At 44.9% G+C, this 20,768-nt stretch overlaps 2 protein-coding genes across 2 annotated transcripts; one reads left to right on the top strand and one right to left on the bottom strand.

Moving 5' to 3' along the window:
* Positions 1-7,472: 7,472 nt before the first annotated feature.
* LOC136426037 (uncharacterized) lies at positions 7,473-16,190 on the bottom strand. The gene is made up of 7 exons (XM_066414973.1): positions 16,127-16,190; positions 11,131-11,293; positions 10,498-10,568; positions 9,801-10,030; positions 8,994-9,375; positions 8,136-8,423; positions 7,473-7,682 (listed from the first exon to the last, which is right to left on the bottom strand). The coding sequence occupies exons 2-7, from the start codon at positions 11,230-11,232 to the stop codon at positions 7,496-7,498; spliced, it is 1,260 nt and encodes a 419-aa protein (XP_066271070.1). The 5' UTR covers positions 11,233-11,293; positions 16,127-16,190; the 3' UTR covers positions 7,473-7,495.
* A 549-nt stretch (positions 16,191-16,739) lies between these two features.
* LOC136426040 (transforming growth factor-beta-induced protein ig-h3-like) lies at positions 16,740-20,768 on the top strand. Its single transcript, XM_066414975.1, has 7 exons — positions 16,740-17,054; positions 17,659-17,827; positions 18,136-18,245; positions 18,447-18,586; positions 18,855-19,005; positions 19,416-19,527; positions 19,987-20,768. The coding sequence occupies exons 1-7, from the start codon at positions 16,920-16,922 to the stop codon at positions 20,088-20,090; spliced, it is 921 nt and encodes a 306-aa protein (XP_066271072.1). The 5' UTR covers positions 16,740-16,919; the 3' UTR covers positions 20,091-20,768.

Raw genomic sequence — 20,768 nt, 5'->3', positions numbered from 1 at the left:
CGTTACCTGTTTTGATTGTGGTTCCAAAATCAGCTAAACGAAGAAGAGTATAACGAAAAGTTAGAAAGTAGAGGATACAAGATGCCTTCTTTATGATGTATAGTGTTTTTCACAAACATGCAAATCAACTTGCTGAGGAGTTCAATCGTAAGGTGGAAGAAAACAGAAAATGTCGGTCACGTGACCAGTGCAGGGATTCGGTCTCCTGGGTTACAGTACCGGGATGGACCCTGACTGCGAACATTGCCTCGACAAATGAGGGGAAAATCGTAGGCGGAAGATTGTTTAGTCCTTTAAGATACTTGCCTTCGTTGTGGGTGGTTCTGCTGAGTCATATTCAAATTGTACTCCGTTTTCTTGTCCGTGCAACGTTGCTAGAGTTTAGAACCATGGAGTAGAGTGATCATATTTATTGCTGTACATTAACACAAACGCAGGGGTTATCACCATGAGTGTGATTGGGACAATGACCCTCCCAACAGACCATTATTGAGGGCCGAAAGTGCAAACAGATTGGAATATTGTACACCACCGAGTCCTGCATGGACGAAGTCTGGACTGAGCGGACACCTAAATTATATGCCTTGTTTATAGGACTATGGAAGCTGGTGCGGGCTCCTTGCCCGAACTGAAAACACTGCGTATCAAAGGCTTTGTTGCAACAACACCAGTGCCCCTTATCCCCATATGGGGGCTTAAATACATAGTGCCGGCGAGGGGAACGTCAGAGCAAAGACTCTGGAGGCATGGTGGTGAGTTTGCACATAAGAGAAGATCACACACCCAAAATGTTCCAATGTTGATGTACAGTAATAGATATGGTTACTGTCTCTGTGGTTCTGATCGCTAGCACGTTGCACGGACACGAATACGGTGTACGATCTGGGTTTGAGTCTTCAGAGCCCCCCTCGACGGAGGCAGGTATTTTCTAGGCTACACTATCTTTCTCTTATGATTTGTCTCTCATTTGCCGATGCGACGTTTGCCGCCAGGTTCGTTCCCGGTGTTTTAACCAAGGAGGTTGGATCCCTGCACTGGTTACTTGCCTGATCTTTTCTGCTTCTTCCCTCTTACGGTTTAACTACTCAGTAAGTTGATTAGCATGTTTGTGAAAAAGACTATGTATTGTAATAGAGACATTTTGTGTTCTGTACTATCTAGCTTCTTGTTATACTCTTCCTTGTTAACTTGTTTTATAACCACAATTGAAAGTAGTAACTTAAGATTTTAGTAGAGAGAAAAAGATCTGTATGAGTCATGAGGTAAATTGAAGGAAACTGTGCCATGGAGGTTGTTTTAGTTTCAACCAATTTGAAACCTATTTAGACCCCAAACATTATTTTTGTCCTTGTGTAGAGCAGCCAAAGAAGTCAACATACCCTATACTCATGAAATGAAGTGAATTTACATTATAGTTTTGAGACATTGTGCCTTGAAGCTTTTATGTTTCCGGTCGTTTCTTTTCTCTACATCTTCAAGCACATACAAGCATTAGATTGTATACATACATGTGTGTGTGTGTGTGTGTGTGTGTGTGTGTATGTGTGTGTAATATACCAGAACAACAAAAACAGCAAGCGACAGGACGTAAATGAAGTTGTCTACCTCCATGTCTTGCATTTGGTCCATTTTCAATTCTAGTCGCATTGGTAGAATACATTGGTGGCGTGAATAAATTTGTCACATATGCTATGTCATTTTGTATGTACAATGTAAGACCCCCAGACGCGTACGGCGCCCTCACTGCGACCTAAGCTGAATTTATGTAACCCTTGGTTTCATAATCATTATGGAATATCATGCAAAATGTAAAACCATGACTGAAAACACACAAAGTGTGAAAAGATTCGTTCTTTATCTATGAGATCCGTTGAGTGCGCTGTTACATTTTAGGTCGCAGAGAGAGCGCCGTCCTAGTGGAATGGGGGTATAAGCAAAATCTAAATCATGACTGCTCGAATGAGCGGCTCACGAAAACGAAGTTCTGTTGTGATGTTCTTTTACATAGATATTTTCTGTCAAGGTCATTTGTTGCCAAATACATTGTACTAACCAACTGCGCTTTTAGGAAAGTGTCTAAGACAAGACCTTGACCGTCCGACATCACGCCACACGCTTTTAAGTCTCTTCGTCAGCGGCGCCGATGGGTTGAGATGTGGACTGCATTAGTCTCCCGTCACGGTTTTTCATTATACGACATGGAAATCATTTCCATTCAATGTGGAAATGTAGCATTCCAATCATTGCGTTATACAAGAAATGTTTTGTACATACAGATATAATTGCTATTTCAAGTGACCTTCGCAATATTACATGCCAAAAATGATTGATGATTGTGATGTACGAACGAAACATCAGTTGACACTACTAGAAATTGCATTTATTTGTTTTTGTATTCTGTACCAAAAAAACTGTTTCTGGCGGATGCTCAAACAGCTGCGGCTTCAGAACTCTGTCCGGTGAATTGGTACGTATCAATTCACCGGACAGACGTCAAACCAAATCATTACAAGTTTTCAAGCTCAATCTCATTGCTGAGCGTAGAAATTAGTGTAGCATCCATATAGGCAACTAAAGTTTCGGCATAAAGGCCCGCACCGGATGCTGAACTTTCAAGTGCAATCAACTAGAATATGCGAGGGCGTGTGGGAAGTGCATTAGCTTACCGATGTACGCAGCGGCATCAATTTGAAGCGGCCACTTTTTCTGATGACAGGAATAGCAGACACTTGCTCCGAGAGAAGCCATTCTCACGTGCGCAGATACACTCATGGTACTCTCAGTGCCTCTCATCAAAGGGTTTTTGACGGCGCGCTTGGCAAAGAAGGGCGGAAGGGAGTCTGCGGTGTCTTTCTGTTTTCATCTGAAGTCTGGTCACCATATATAATATGGCAGACGAAGCAATGGGGTTTTCTGCAAATATGTACCACATGTACCGCGATCTATCGATCGATTCACTGTCTCGTTATCTTCAGACAGCATATCTCGTCATCAGCCTCCTGGTGGCCGTGGGATGCGGCTTGCTGCTCATCTACTTAGTTTGGAACAAAGAGTACCTCCAAAAACCCCGCCACTATCTACGATGTAACCTGGCTGCAGACGACATTGTCTTTGTTGGCTGCTTGATTCCCCTGGAGATCTGTTTACTGTTCAGTCAAGACAGCAGCAATGATAATCTCTTCTGCTGGCTCCAGCTGCTGGTTGCCTACCCAACGACAGCATCAATGTTTGGAACGTACCTAATGATGGCAGTAGAACTGTATTACTTCATCTACAAACCATTGCACTACCGCGCAAAGGTCACCACAAAACGTGTCATCATTGGCATTGTTACAGTCAGGACCTTTGCCTTGTTCTTCGGAGTTGGGCCCGAACTTCTTGAACGACTTCAGAGCTCCGGTGACACTATACGCTGTACACCAGAGCCAATAGGTAGTGCCACTACAGCAGCCATCTTCTTAGGTATCATCCAAGCTGGGATAGTGCTTGTAGTCCTTGTGGTCATCATACTTTATAACTTTGTCTTTAAGGAAGCCAGGAAGCAGCAACAGAGAGATGAAAACCGCAAACTATGGCTCTACCAGACCAAGGCCTTCAGTGTTATGGCGCCCCATGTCACCGTGCTAGTTGTGTCTGTGGCATCTCTAATAGTTATGGCCGTCTCCGTTCGGACTTTCTTAACGAGAAAGGAAAAGGCATCAGACTCAATACTCCTTACTGTGAAAGTATCCAAGCTGTTATACCAGACCGTATCATCAATGGTCAACCCCATTGTCTACAGCTTCAGGCAGCCTGAGTTCCGACAAGCTCTGAGGGAGCTGTTTCATGTCAATGCTCCCCTGGCCCTGGCAGAATCTCCCGTACGGCGAACACGGGACAGACGGATGTCCATCTTCAGTGTCCATCATCCTGACCAATGGGTATTAGACGGAGAATCTACATCGTCACCACATCCCTCGGATGAAGAGGGGCAGCATGGAGAGGAGGTGCCTCCGAGCCCAGCCCAAACACAGATCAGACAGGCAGGTCCTCCCAAACGTCACAGACAAAGAGCAGGGGGAACTTCTCCATCCAAAACTCAAGCCACACGGGTAGACATGCGATCCGAGCAAGCAGCTCGTCCGAAGCACTGCAAGCAACAGATGATACTGACTGTTCGGGCCGAGATACACCCCTGCCCGCCAACACCTCCTGCGTGTCACGATCTGCAAGCATCGATGCCTTTCGAACGACACAAAGAGGAAATGTCACAGCCGTCAACACCATCATCAGGCGATGGGCTAGATGTGGATGTCCTCAGCCTCTATGACGATCAGGTCACAACAAAGGATCCAAACCTTCAGCCCAAATTGGCATGGGCTGACGATAAACGTTGACAATGCACCAACTCTGACACACACAAAATAGTTGACTGTGACTGTGCAATACTCCTGTTACACAGTCGACGAGCTTCTGCCATGTCTGTTTTTTACCAGAAGGTCGCCTGATTGTCAAATCGACAAAAGGTCGCACTTTTTATTTCGCCTGATAATCTTCCTATTATGTTTAACGGGTCTCAGTGACTTGCGAACACGGCCAATCCCTACAAATCGTGCCATGATCGAGAAAACACCGCGCGTGTTACTGCCAGAAATATCATGTCGCGTCGATTTTCGTTCTGTGTGACAGGGGCGAAGAAAATGTGACATACTGCAACCTTGAGAAGGGACTGTGGTGTAAAAGAACAACATCACAACAGAACTGTTCGTGCCCCACCCATGAATGCTGTATGCAACAGCTACATACGGACAAAAATGACACTGAACAATCACATCTATTCCTCTTAGCAATAGGACTATAATTCATAAAGAAAAGAATGCAGCACATCCAGGTAAGAAATCAATTTCTACAACTACTTTTGCCAGTTCTACCTCAATGATTGGGTAACTAAAGTAAAGTTAGACGTTTAGTTCTAAAATTTACAACAAAAGTAAATATGTAAACCATAAAAGTTATCTTTGGTTGTATACAGGAGTAAATATAAATAGTTAGTGTTTTATTTACTTACTTAAAACCGTGTTTTTGAAGACATATAAACAAACATATCTAGTAGCAGTATGGAGTGCATGAAACTGGTTATTTGTAGTCAATGTCACATGTTAACTTCGTATGCAAACAAAGTTTAAAATGTTAGAGTAATTAACTTAAAGGAAAGAGACGTATAAAGTGTTGCATTTCTGTAAACAATTTGCATGTATATGTCACAGTACAGATTGGAATCCATGGCCAGTACAATCTGGAACTGTACTAGTACAGATTGGAATTCCAATAGTCAGACCCCAATACAGTAGTGGGATTCCAATCTGTACTAATACAATAGTCAAGAAAAAAGGCATGTTGACCCGTGTCCTATACCTGTATCCACACTGTTTCTGAGTGTATGAAAATGTTTGAAAATACACTGGAGTACACATATAGAAAACAATTACATGTCTACAGCGCATACTTTGGTATGACAATCAAGTTCACAAAAGACATTGTCGTTACCGCGTACAAGCGGTGTGTCGACCCAAAGCCTTGATAAACACCTGACTACAATCACTGTCGATATAACATTTCACCAACATGCCAAAGGTCCTGGGATCCATCTTGGTATCTTAATGCTGATGAAAAAGTTGGCTGTTGTGGCCACATTTTTGTTCATCCGCCGCCATAGTAGTTCAGTTTCATGCTACATATACTGTTACTAATGCCCTTAGACCCACCATAATGTTGAGCTGAAATCATCACAAAAATTATGGAGAAATTTCCTTTGCCCGATCCGTCCCTTAGCCTTGGACCTCCTCCCCCTACTTTGCCCCTCGCGGGGTTATTTGGGGGTAATCGAAGTTGAAGTTGAAGTTGACATGTTTTAAGAAGTTGTTTTCTGCCTTGAGCAAACGAACTTGAATGCGAAAATGTAAATTGGAGAGACCAATTTGGTATTTCTGAAAGGTTGGAAAGGTGGGCAAAGCTCATCTGTGCCTAATAAGCTGAACCCGTACAGAATTCGCCATTACACCAGGGCATGGGGTGAGCGACGGTGACGTGCTGAGTGGTTTGCTTGCGACGTTTCGTCTGTCCTGTGCTTTTCTGCGTCAATATTCCAAGGGACCTCTTGTTTTACCATCTTAAGCAAGCATGGAAGTCTAAGTAGCACTTTACAATAACGCCTTCACCTTCTCTAACTTTGAGAAGCCCTGGCACGTGTTAAGGCACGCCATTATTTCTTGCTTTGCGTGTTGAGTACAAACTTCACTTCATGACCTCCTGCCATCTCCTATATTGTTTACTGTCATCTCCTATATATGCTACATATAGGTATGTCTTCCCACAGAATGACGTGAAGTGAATGGCAAAAGGTTTGAGATGGTAGAATTATCCATTCATCAACCTTGGCCGAAAACTGACAGACATTCCAGGTCATTGGGGTCAATGAGAGAAGATACTAATTCGCGGCGAGGTATTGTTTTTGACTTGGCTGTTTGTTTTTTCTCGGTTATATTATTCGTGATAAAGAGAGAGAGATTCAATCTCTAAATTGCCATCAAGAAAATTAGTTTCCACATTGACGCAGCAGCAAGGTGTTTTCAAAGTCTCGGCTTTATTGAATAACCACCAGCATGCGATCTAACATTTAAGAAACCATGGCCATAGCTAGGTTGAGGTATGGGTTCAAAACCATGGTGTCAGATTCTGTATGTAACTTGACGTACATCAATGAAGAAAAACGCATAAACTTCGTATACTTACCATATGTAGACAAGGCTAAACAAGTATTATACATACATTCACATGAGAACTTTAACCAACAGTTGGAGTTTGATAAATATACAGATACAAATATATGTGGTGGGAGACAGGTCTGTCGATGCCAGTAACTGGCTCGGACGTAAAATGCAAAGATTGTACTTTTCTTTTCATGGGTCTGGTAACCCCTCTAATGTTCAATGTCTTGTTAGAACCTATGTTGACGTCATGGCCCTCGCAATTTGGTACCGGTAATTTCAAACCAATTCCAATATGTAATCCACAATGTGGTATATGTATATAACCAAGGAGGTTATATAACCTCCTTGATATAACAAAAACTATCTTGAAGGTTTTAACTATATATCTGCACATATCCACTCAGGCACAATTATCTTCCGACCTCTGTCGTAATGTTACTAGTAATAACATGGTGCCGGGGGGAATACTTGTTATGTCACCAATGTTAGGTGTTCTTCTGAGTAGAGCATCTGGCGAAAGTTCATTTAGTTCTTGGTAAAGAAAGAATTTAAAGTGAGAGGTGGTTACGCCTGCACTGGGAACAAGTGTTTGATAGTGAGAGGCTGTTACGTCTTGTGGGCTGCTCTGGGAACGAGTGTTTTCGTAGGGGGGGGGGGGGGTACAGCTTGTGGGCTGCGCTCGGAGTGTTTTCGTGGGGTTACAGCTTGTGGGCTGTCCTGGGAACGAGTATTTCCGTAGGGAGGGGTTACGGTTTGTGGGCTGCGCTGGGAACGAGAGTCTTCGCGCCTGCCTGTCCCAGGGGTTCCATGAGGTTGCGGAGCTCGTCCTCCAGCTGCTCCGGGGTCATGTGAGGATGGATCCCGGGGTCGATCCCGGCCTGACGACACATGTCTGTCAGCGTCTCCACGTTAGTGGCGGACAGGCGCAGGTACCTGGGGAGAACGGATGGATTAATCAATCAATCAATCAATCATTTAATCAAGCAATGAAATTACTAAACTTTATCACGTCAGAGATTATCCCGTGGCTGCTAAAGATATAATTCCTTCAAAGTGGTTTGAAGTTTTATGGAGGACCGTCTATGGAGGACCATGCATGGAGGATCATCTATGGTCATCTATGGAGGACCGTCTATGGAGGACCATGCATGGAGGATCATCTATGGAGGACCTTCTATGGAGGACCATGCATGGAGGATCATCTATGGAGGATCATCTATAGAGGACCGTCTATAGAAGACCGTCTATAGAGGAATATCTACGGAGGACCATCTATGGAGAACCATCTATGGAGGATCATTTATGGAGGACCATCTATGGAGGAGGCCATGCATGGAGATTTTGTCCATGGAGATTTTGTCCATGGAAATTTCTTCAGGCCCTTACCTACAGCTCAGCACCTCCAGCGGGTTGAACTCCGGTCCGGGCGGCTGCGTCATGATGGACGGGAGCTGGTTCACCAGCAGCTGCAGGGCCATCAGCTTGTTCCGGTTCCGCCGGTTGACGGAGCAGACGGGCCCAAAGATGGGCGGGAGGCGCACGTTCAGCCCCGGCGCAGGCCTGGTGGGCGGCCTGGACTCCTTGACCAGTTTGTGGAGAGATTCCAGCGCTTCTGTGGACAACATGTGGTGGTACCGCTGGGCTTCTCCCGGCACAGGCGACGCTTTCGCCCGCCTTGAGGGAAAAAAAATAGTACAAACAATAAACTTTTAAGTGTTGAGAAACTCATTTTTACTGTATCTCCTGCCTTTGTGTTTTGCGACCCTCTCAATATCCCACAGACTGATTTATTTGATACACTCACACCGGGAAGGACCCCTACTCTTTTCGATGATTGTGTTGGGTTCTTTTACGTGCTGGGGGTGTGGGACGGGACCTCCATTTAACGTCATATCCGTCCCTAACCGAAGCTAGGTACTCATTTTCAACTAAGCAAAGTGAGGAAATTCATGTTAAGTGCCTTTAATTCCCAAGGGCACAACGTCAACGGGGGATATCAGGTGATATTGTCTTGAATTAATCTTCTTTTAAAGACTATGCTTCAAGACATCCTAAATTGTCTTAACCGCATCAACATATCTATTCAGAGTTTTGGTATAAAACCTGGTTTTCCCAGTCTTATTGTTAGTCACTGACCAAAGACAGCGGATGCTGTCTGAAACGTCTGACTGTTTCAAAATTTTATCCAGTTGCTTGAGTAACTATTTTTGGCGATATCAGGTGATGTGCTATGATTCCCCCTACCTCGTGTCTGCAGCGTTACTGGTCCTGGGGCTGATGAGACAGATGCTGTGTCGACTTGATCCCAGTCCTGACGGCCTTCTGCCGCCCAGTGTAGACACGGTGGACCTGCTGTCTGAACTATAAGACTCGGCACCATCCCGCAATTCCGCGCTGGAGGAGGAATACAGTCCGGAAGCGCCGCCTACCGACATTCTACGGAACCGCTCTCCACTCGTGGTGCTTGCGTTGGAGGACATAGATCGGCGGCGGCGGGAAGTGCTGTCGGTCCCGCGTAAAGACGCCATCGAGCTCTCGGGAGTTTGGAACGTCCTCGGGTCCGTGAGCAGCCCGGATCCCGTCAATTTGGACACAGATCGGCCGGACAGGGACTGCTGGCTGTCCTCTGGAAAAAGATGACAATCTTTGTTGCTTCATCATAACAATGCTCCTATAAGTATATAACGTAATATACGAATTTGAACCTTTATACCCATAGGTAGATAGGTAGTCGACGTGCTTACGTGCTTTATACTCATGTAAGTTATAATTGTAGGAGATGTTTCTTTCTTTTTTAAATTCCTTAACATGTGTGCAACAAGTTTATCTTTTTTCAAAAACAATATACTTCGACAGAAGACCCTTAGAACATAGAAGCAAATGACATAGATACTACAGCCTTCCTGAGAAAGACGGAAAATGCCGACTCTTTCAGTAAGACTGCCACATGAAAAAAAATTAAAAAACACAACAAAGTCATACCCAAAACACGAAGTTAATACTTTGTCCACCATGCTTTAGTTCGAAAAATTGCATAGAAAAGCGTTCTACCTTGATCAATGCCGGATGCGACGGATTTATAGTTTGCAAGAGAAGACTTGGAGGCTCCGCTGGGGCGCCGGTAGCTCGTGGCGGGGGACTGCGGTCTCGGTCCGCCGGAGGGACCGGCATAGCCCGGTAAGAGGTGCTCCGGTAAGGACCCTCGTCTGGTGGAAGACGCGACCCTCACTGAAGACCTTCTTGCTGAAGGGGTCGAAGACGAGGCTTCTACGAGACCGTACCTTGATTATTCAAGAAAACAGCATTGAATGTTAGCACGATAGTGGGCCATTTGCAGAAAGCAAACATGTTTTCAAATGTTTCCCTTATCCTTATGATATGAAACACATGCACAAACGTTGTGGCAATACAACAGCACCATAGGACATTGAACTTAAGTCAAGAAAATAACGTCAACGATTCTGACGTCAGATAAAGACGGAAGTAACGGTTCCTCCGTTTGACTAGATAGAATACAAGCGACATGTCCAAAAACTCAAGACAAATCCTGGTCTCTTAATAGAGCAGCTAATCAAAAGAACTGTTTTAGCTAAATACAACACTACTTTGATGCAAAACTAGTATCTTTTTTATTCTTTCAGTTACATGCAATCACTTACAACTCTAATGTTTTTTCACGGTGACTGAGTGAATTTGAAAATAATTAATTCTGTTCCATTGTTTCTGCCTCTATCTATTCATCCCTTACTTCATTTTGTCCTGACGTAGTTTTTCCAGCTGCCGCATCATTTCCCTCTCCTCCCTGTCGTGTGCGTGGATCTAAAAATAACAAAAATACCTTCGTGAATCTTAGCACAAAGAACATTGTGGAATTCTAATCTACAAGCAGATCTTCCAGCGTCAGAATCGTCATATAGGCCCGGGCATCATGGACACTAGCTTTGCCTTTACAACGATTTGTAAGATCTGCTTAGAGGTTATGAAATGCCTACTACGCACCTCAGTCCTAAGAAAAGAATCAGCCAAAGAAATTGTTATTTTCCTCTGCCGTACATGTGCAAGCATAACTAGTTCACCAGGATTTTGTACGGGACGTTTTCAAGAACAAGGTTTTTGGCTTCACCCATGAGGTTTTGCCAAAAAAATAGGATTTTCGTTGTGTGTTTTCACAGCCTTTCCAGTTCATCATTTTCCGGAAATCCACAAAGATGTGACCTTAGATTTTTCTTTAAAGATATTTTTTAACATAAAAGTTTTTAACGATACTAAATATGATCCAATACTACCATCATCGAATTCTGCTCAACGAAAAACAAGAAATTAAATTCTCCTTTAATGCTACGATATAGAAAGGTAGCAGATTTAAAGAATGGCTCCTTACCTGACTGTCTCTCCGTTGCTCCAAGTTGGCCTCGATCGTCTTCAAGTGTAATCTCTCCTTCATGTTGTTCACACTAACCTTTCTCACGTTATTTCTATCCATGATGGTCTTTTATTTATATATGATTCTTCCTCAGACGATCGTACACAGTTACGTCATATCCCTGGATGTGAACAAAAGCTTTTGATTAGGAGGTGCCTGTGTCATTTCATTGTGTCTCTGTATTTCGCTATTTAGTTAGACCCGAACATGCCTGTCCTTGGTGCTGCACGCCATCCACACACATACATTCACAGGTGCTTGTGTCATTTCATTGTGTCTCTGTATATCGCTGTTTAGTCAGACCCGAACATGGTGAACATATCTGCCCTTGGTGCTGAACGCCATCCACACACATACATTCAGAGGTGCTTGAGTCATTTGTCACTGTATTTCGCTATTTCGTTGGTCCCGATTTTTACCAAGTGTAGCCATGATTTATACTACCTCTCTTAGATTCCCAGATCCCAACTCTACAGAGCTATTGATTCTTTTGGATATATTATGTTGATAATGACCCACCTATTCACCAAATATGGCCGTGATCAAACAGATTTTGGGCTTGGCGCAAGCCAGGTTGTATCATAATGAAGAGGTTGAGATAAGAATGCCAATGTTTACCTTCGTAACTATGGAAACTAACAATAGATGCGGAGATCGTCATAATCCAACACGAAGATGTGCAACGAGATGGAAGTTGTGAATCGTAACACGAGGTGTGCCATTTCTCTATCGAAAACACATCCAATTGAAATTCTCATAATTATATCTCAAGAATAACTTTATAATGTTTGCAAAGATTTGTCAGAATAGACTTGACGGATTTCAAGTATGATTATAATTCGGCGCGGCATTTCAACAGTCTGTTTCACGTATCAAAACTAAGGCTTGTTCTAGGACAAAAACTCAAATATGACATTTCACAGTGCCGCTTACGTACTTGAGCTTGTTCTCGAACAACGTGTTAGAAACGTATCTACATTCATAGTCCCTCACAACCCTAAGATTTGTAGTATTTACACGGATGGCAGCAGGCCACAATTTCCTATCCACACACATGCTATTTCAAATACTACATTTCTATATTTGAAGAGGCGAACATGCATGTCCTTGGTGTTGATCGCCACCCGGCAACCACACATGTACAAGTACATGCCAAACAAACCTGTCCCTAGCGTTGAAGACCATCCATATGCGTACGCAAGCAAGCAAAGCAAACCTGTCCTTGGTGCTGATCGCCACCCGGCAACCACAGATGTACAAGCACATGCCAAACAAACCTGTCCTTTGCGTTGAAGACGATCTATATGCGTACTCAAGCAAGCAAAGCAAACCTGTCCTTGGTGCTGATCGCCACCCGGCACCCACAGATGCACAAGCACATGCCAAACAAACCTGTCCTTTGTGCTGAAAACTATCCATACGCGTACAGGCACGCAAGCAAGCAATATTGTCCTTGGTGCTGAACGCCGACCACACGTGTACACGCACACTACCAAGCAAACCTGTCCTTGGTGCTGAACGCCAACCACACGTGTACACGCACACTACCAAGCAAACCTGTCCTTGGTGCTGAACGCCAACCACACGTGTACACGCACACTACCAAGCAAACCTGTCCTTGGTGCTGAACGCCAACCACACGTGTACACGCACACTACCAAGCAAACCTGTCCTTGGTGCTGAACGCCAACCACACGTGTACACGCACACTACCAAGCAAACCTGTCCTTGGTGCTGAACGCCAACCACACGTGTACACGCACACTACCAAGCAAACCTGTCCTTGGTGCTGAACGCCAACCACACGTGTACACGCACACTACCAAGCAAACCTGTCCTTGGTGCTGAACGCCAACCACACGTGTACACGCACACTACCAAGCAAACCTGTCCTTGGTACTGAACGCTAACCACACGTGTACACGCACACTACCAAGCAAACCTGTCCTTGGTGCTGAACGCTAACCACACGTGTACACGCACACTACCAAGCAAACCTGTCCTTGGTGCTGAACGCCAACCACACGTGTACACGCACACTACCAAGCAAACCTGTCCTTGGTGCTGAACGCCAACCACACGTGTACACGCACACTACCAAGCAAACCTGCCCTTGGTACTGAACGCCAACCACACGTGTACACGCACACTACCAAGCAAACCTGTCCTTGGTGCTGAACGCCAACCACACGTGTACACGCACACTACCAAGCAAACCTGTCCTTGGTACTGAACGCCAACCACACGTGTACACGCACACTACCAAGCAAACCTGTCCTTGGTGCTGAACGCTAACCACACGTGTACACGCACACTACCAAGCAAACCTGTCCTTGGTGCTGAACGCCAACCACACGTGTACACGCACACTACCAAGCAAACCTGTCCTTGGTGCTGAACGCCAACCACACGTGTACACGCACACTACCAAGCAAACCTGTCCTTGGTGCTGAACGCCAACCACACGTGTACACGCACACTACCAAGCAAACCTGCCCTTGGTACTGAACGCCAACCACACGTGTACACGCACACTACCAAGCAAACCTGTCCTTGGTGCTGAACGCCAACCACACGTGTACACGCACACTACCAAGCAAACCTGTCCTTGGTGCTGAACGCCAACCACACGTGTACACGCACACTACCAAGCAAACCTGTCCTTGGTGCTGAACGCCAACCACACGTGTACACGCACACTACCAAGCAAACCTGTCCTTGGTGCTGAACGCCAACCACACGTGTACACGCACACTACCAAGCAAACCTGTCCTTGGTGCTGAACGCCAACCACACGTGTACACGCACACTACCAAGCAAACCTGTCCTTGGTGCTGAACGCCAACCACACGTGTACACGCACACTACCAAGCAAACCTGTCCTTGGTACTGAACGCCAACCACACGTGTACACGCACACTACCAAGCAAACCTGTCCTTGGTGCTGAACGCCAACCACACGTGTACACGCACACTACCAAGCAAACCTGTCCTTGGTGCTGAACGCCAACCACACGTGTACACGCACACTACCAAGCAAACCTGTCCTTGGTGCTGAACGCCAACCACACGTGTACACGCACACTACCAAGCAAACCTGTCCTTGGTGCTGAACGCCAACCACACGTGTACACGCACACTACCAAGCAAACCTGTCCTTGGTGCTGAACGCCAACCACACGTGTACACGCACACTACCAAGCAAACCTGTCCTTGGTACTGAACGCCAACCACACGTGTACACGCACACTACCAAGCAAACCTGTCCTTGGTGCTGAACGCCAACCACACGTGTACACGCACACTACCAAGCAAACCTGTCCTTGGTGCTGAACGCCAACCACACGTGTACACGCACACTACCAAGCAAACCTGTCCTTGGTGCTGAACGCCAACCACACGTGTACACGCACACTACCAAGCAAACCTGTCCTTGGTACTGAACGCCAACCACACGTGTACACGCACACTACCAAGCAAACCTGTCCTTGGTACTGAACGCCAACCACACGTGTACACGCACACTACCAAGCAAACCTGTCCTTGGTGCTGAACGCCAACCACACGTGTACACGCACACTACCAAGCAAACCTGTCCTTGGTGCTGAACGCCAACCACACGTGTACACGCACACTACCAAGCAAACCTGTCCTTGGTGCTGAACGCCAACCACACGTGTACACGCACACTACCAAGCAAACCTGTCCTTGGTGCTGAACGCCAACCACACGTGTACACGCACACTACCAAGCAAACCTGTCCTTGGTGCTGAACGCCAACCACACGTGTACACGCACACTACCAAGCAAACCTGTCCTTGGTGCTGAACGCTAACCACACGTGTACACGCGCACTACCAAGCAAACCTGTCCTTGGTGCTGAACGCTAACCACACGTGTACACGCACACTACCAAGCAAACCTGTCCTTGGTGCTGAACGCCAACCACACGTGTACACGCACACTACCAAGCAAACCTGTCCTTGGTGCTGAACGCTAACCACACGTGTACACGCACACTACCAAGCAAACCTGTCCTTGGTACTGAACGCTAACCACACGTGTACACGCACACTACCAAGCAAACATGTCCTTGGTGCTGAACGCCAACCACACGTGTACACGCACACTACCAAGCAAACCTGTCCTTGGTGCTGAACGCCAACCACACGTGTACACGCACACTACCAAGCAAACCTGTCCTTGGTGCTGAACGCCAACCACACGTGTACACGCACACTACCAAGCAAACCTGTCCTTGGTACTGAACGCCAACCACACGTGTACACGCACACTACCAAGCAAACCTGTCCTTGGTACTGAACGCTAACCACACGTGTACACGCACACTACCAAGCAAACATGTCCTTGGTGCTGAACGCCAACCACACGTGTACACGCACACTACCAAGCAAACCTGTCCTTGGTGCTGAACGCCAACCACACGTGTACACGCACACTACCAAGCAAACCTGTCCTTGGTGCTGAACGCCAACCACACGTGTACACGCACACTACCAAGCAAACCTGTCCTTGGTACTGAACGCCAACCACACGTGTACACGCACACTACCAAGCAAACCTGTCCTTGGTACTGAACGCCAACCACACGTGTACACGCACACTACCAAGCAAACTTGTCCTTGGTACTGAACGCTAACGACACTTGTACACGCACACTACCAAGCAAACCTGTCCTTGGTGCTGAACGCCAACCACACGTGTACACGCACACTACCAAGCAAACCTGCCCTTGGCGTTAAAGATCATCCACACGCCTTAAAGACCTCAAGGGAGATTTCCTGTCCTTATTGCTGAACACCATCCACACGTGTACATGCACAGTGCCATGCAAACCTGTCCTTGGTGCTGATCTATATTCAACAATACACACATGCTTTCCATGTCACCCAACGTTCAAACACAACGTTACACACTGGAGAATATCACGTACCTGTCACATGGATCCTAACGCCTCTCCTGAGTGCTAAACCTCTGTCCGTGCCCAAACATTCCCGAAAAATGTTTTCATCCGAATTCTTTTCGTGTTACGGATAAACAGTAACCTCGAACAGTTTCTGACAAACATATGGAGTCGGGCATTCCTATATGACGTAACAGGAACTGTTCTTTATGATAATTAAGTGTCGTGTCTATGACATCACAAAAGTAGCCATACAAGAAGGACGCTCGAAAGTTTGTTTACTCGCTGTTACATGTTTCTCATTTACGTCAGTACTAAAAGTTAAGGGCAGGGCTATTGGTTAAAATTCGGTGATTCGTTTTCCAAGCCTAGAAATTCTAGGGCCCCTAGCCTTTCCCGTTTCAACTCCTAATGTTGATTCGTTTTACTCGTTTGTTTGTTTGTTTTTGTAAATTTACATTCAGAATATAGAGAATATCTCATTATCAATGAATGGATTTTCTTCATTGTCCAGTCTTTAGTCAAAACCTGTGATCACGTGACTGAATGAATTTCACTTTCTTCCAGACTAATCCCTACTTTTCTGTAGTAACTGTTTCATCTAGTTAATACATTCCCTTTTTGTATGGCCAAACTCCCTGCAAGCACAATGACCCGAAGGTAAAACGTAATGGTTCACCCAATGTAGATTATTCTACATTCATTAACAAGGACTTTAACATCACGTGGTTGACCCGAGCTGGTTTACGCCAGCCATAGCCACGCCCACTTCTGGCCTCACTCCCTCACAACAACGTTGGAGTTAAATCGTTACGAACTGAAGATGAAGCTTCTTGTGGTTGTTGTTGTTGCCTGGATGGGTCTGGAGTGCTCGGCGGATCTGCAGGTCTCCATGGAGACGACAGAGGGAGCTTCAAAGACCGTCGTTGACGAGTTAAAGGCGCTCAAGCTAAACTCGGTACGTACACACATGTATCATTACAGCATGCGTTTCTCACAGAATATAAAATAAGCAAGTAGAAAAATCTTATCTGAAATTTAATTGAACTTGCATAGTAAACTTGGCATACCTTCCCTCTGTGATTTTGGGAAATCTTTAAATGAAGAATAAGATCATTTTCATTGGCATGTGTTTTCACCTCACTTAGGCCAGCCATGGTAAATTATTTACGCCGTTCAAAATAGAGTTTTGGTAGAATAAATCGTAAACATATTTTTGCAGGATTTTTATGTATAGCTATCGAAATACAACTGATTGGTGAAACAAACAAACAAGCAACAAGATAACATACTACTAGTATCTAGCTTGTAAATATCATTACACATTTGTAATCTTAATCTAGTCCCTGGCGTCCACGCGGAGAACTGTATTGGTTTAAGAACGAGGGACGGCCATGATGGACAAGCAAATGTATTTTCGTTGTCAGAGTGCCACACTAAAACACTGTGATAAACTTGCTGTGTCATCTACTCTCTCAGTTGTAACGTTATTCGATAGTTGCATTATTTACTTCCTTGTACAAAAACACATAACATACAAATTGTTGTGTTTCCCTGCACAGCTTGCGAGTTTCTTAGACAAAGCGAAGTTGACAGACGCTCTGAAGGGTAAGGGTCCCTTCACAGTGTTCGCGCCGACTGATGCCGCCTTCAAACGCCTGTCGAAACCTGTCATGGACGCGCTGAACAAGGGAACTGCCACGGCCAAGGATGTCCTGCAGTACCATGTTGGTAAGACAGAGGTCGCGCGTGTATGGCGAAGCATGGCAACGTGGTTCAGAGCTGTAGATTAAACTTACTTAGAGGCTACCAAGTCGTGCGACGCATGAAGCGGTTAGAGAAGAGCTGTAAATGGACCGATGAACATAGATTAATGTTTCCCACTTCTATTCGGATTTGGTGCTTACTTTGAATTTTCATGACCTTGTTCTTGGGACCAGAAGATTACCATTAAATCAACTTCAGTAATGAAATTCTACTCTCCAGGAATTCAGCAGTGCTGTCAAGTTTAATGTTCTACTCCCTTTCTCACTTTCCAGTCAGTGGACGTACAATCATGTCAAAAGACCTGAAGAATGACGAGATTGTCGGCATGCTGAACAAGAAGAACACAACTATCAACGTTTATCAACCAATGAACGCAGGGACGGTACTAACACTTTTACAAATTACATGCGATACATATTTTCTGGAGCATTTCAAAAATCAACGTTTCATGATAACTAATCGTAATTAGATTAAGAAAGAACTCTGCTGATTATACAATGAGTTGAAGACATACGTATTTCAACCCTCAGACTATGCAATTCAGTACATTCTAAAACCGCTAGATGTCTCTGTTGTATTGTAGATCTTCACCATCAACGGCGTTGACATTACGAAGGCTGATAATAAGGCTGACAACGGAGTCGTCCATCAGATCAGCAGAGTGCTCTACCCATTTCCGAATGGCACAGTCGGAGACCTCGTCAAATATAGCGAGGCTCACAAGTAAGGAATATTCCATTATCCTTGTCTAGAAGGAACACCAACTGCTTCGGGATAATGTTATATTTCAATTTCATTCCCAGACCGAATTTCCGTAGAATCTGTTTGAATTGATAGATCGAAAAACGATTTTTACATTTTGACGCAAATACATCAAATACAGAGCAGCATGTGGTGCACCTTCATTTGAAATATTATGTATAGTTAGACTGATTACAAATTTCTCTCTTCATTCAGTGTGAAATTTCTCCAATATTTCAATTCCCTACAGAACTCTGAGTGGGCTGCTCGACAAAGCCAAGCTGATGACGACACTACAGAACACAGCACAGATGTTCACTCTGTTCGCGCCGACCGACGCCGCCTTCAAACTCGCCAACATGACGGAAATCAATAAACTCAACGATACCGAGCTTAGCAAGGTGAAGATTTACAACTCAATGACAGGCCTTCATAACAAGTATGCTCCTCTGCTTATGAACGAGTTAGGAAGAGATGTTTGTCCCTACGGCTGTGGTAACACCTGCTAAGCAAGGCTGGAAATGCTGCTTCTTACTGTGTCGCTTTGACACGTTTGCTATGTGAACAAAAGCTCGTATCATATGAGGGTATGGAATGCGGTGATCGTTTGGTGTGGTGGTAAAGTTTTTTCTAGTTTACTTTGAAATAAAGTTTATTTTCGCTAACTTCTGACGTAATATTGGCAAGAAAAGGAATATCAAGAATTGCGGTAACGAACGTAAAGTAAAGTAACTAACTCAGTGTAGAAGCTGCATTTCTGTATCTTCTAAACATTCTTATCAGACTAAAACATAGTGAATCTTTTTTCCAGGTTCTCCTCCGACACGTGCTTCCAGATATCTACTACCAACAGGCGTTCTATGACAACGAGAGTATCATGACTGTATCCAAGGAGACTATGGTTCTCATTGTGGGGGTTGGCGGTAAGTACGAAAGGAAAGAAGTGAAGCCTTTACGTGGTTCATCGTTCAGTGCAGTTCATCGTTCAAATTATCAGTCAGACACTTTATTACCTAAAGCCCCTGTCGATGTCACACATAGCCGACTATGGCCTCCCGACCTTCTCCAGATCGTGGTTGGGAGCTAGTCGTGAGTAAGATCATCTGTGGTTGGTCGGCGAGATTGCCTGTTAGTCTTTAAAGGTCGTCTGCACCAGCCTACTATAAATTTTCAAAAAGGAAACTCATATTTTTCTTTGCAGTGATGCGATCAGAGGACCTAGAATAAAATGGATTCTAAACTATTGCCAACCTAACGCTGACCTTGGTTGGGGAGTGGTCGGGAGCAATGTCGTGGGAATTACTAGCTACATTATATGAAAACAACTAAGCCAATGTTTTTCAATGTTCTGACATACAACATATTTATTCGTTCTGTTGCAGGAATCTCTGTTGTTGTTGACAGGATAGAAGGTTACGTCAACAACCCCAACCACGCATGCACCAACGGCGTTGTCCACGCCATCGACCGTGTTCTGTTCAAGTGACGTCACATCCGTTCTGAAGAGACGTCACACCCGCTTAATTTTCTATCACCGCCTTTCGCATTTGCATAGTTATAAAGAGAATTATCCGTCAAAAGCTGCGCCAGTGGATATGGCAATCCTGCAATATTACAAAACAACAAAGATGTAAGAAATATGTTTCTACGGGATGCAAGATATCACAATATCAGTCAAAGCTACTTACCACTCATGACCATAGCATTTTCAGATCAGATACCAAACACCAAGGGTTCCACTGCAGTACCATAGAAAGCCGGTAGGAGGCCCATAATGAGACATGTCCTTCTTTTCGTCGACGTCTACTCACCTGCCAAATATCATATAGATCCATCTGCAACTTCTTAGCTTATGCTTCTCGCAGCAAACACACAAACGGACCCAAAAAACACAACAATTTGCCAGAGTCATTACTAGTATGTGACGCTGACATTAGCTAATGTCATTGCAACAAAAGCACTTTGGTAAGAAAACTCAAGTGTTTTGCTTTAGCTATGAAGTCCATACTTCTACTTGGTAAGACTACAAAATGGAAGACGCTAAATCAAAGTCTTCAGACGAGAGCTCGGCGCCTTGAAGCTCCAAATGGGTATGAATTTTTCATGCTGTGAAGTGAAACGTTGTCCCGTTGATGGCGCCAATAGATGTCTTTAGTGAAATCGC

This window comes from Branchiostoma lanceolatum, chromosome 19, assembly GCF_035083965.1.
Source record: "Branchiostoma lanceolatum isolate klBraLanc5 chromosome 19, klBraLanc5.hap2, whole genome shotgun sequence".
Taxonomy (NCBI): domain Eukaryota; kingdom Metazoa; phylum Chordata; class Leptocardii; order Amphioxiformes; family Branchiostomatidae; genus Branchiostoma; species Branchiostoma lanceolatum.
The sequence above is the reverse complement of the archived record's forward strand: the minus strand, read 5'-3'. Positions and strand labels throughout refer to the sequence as shown.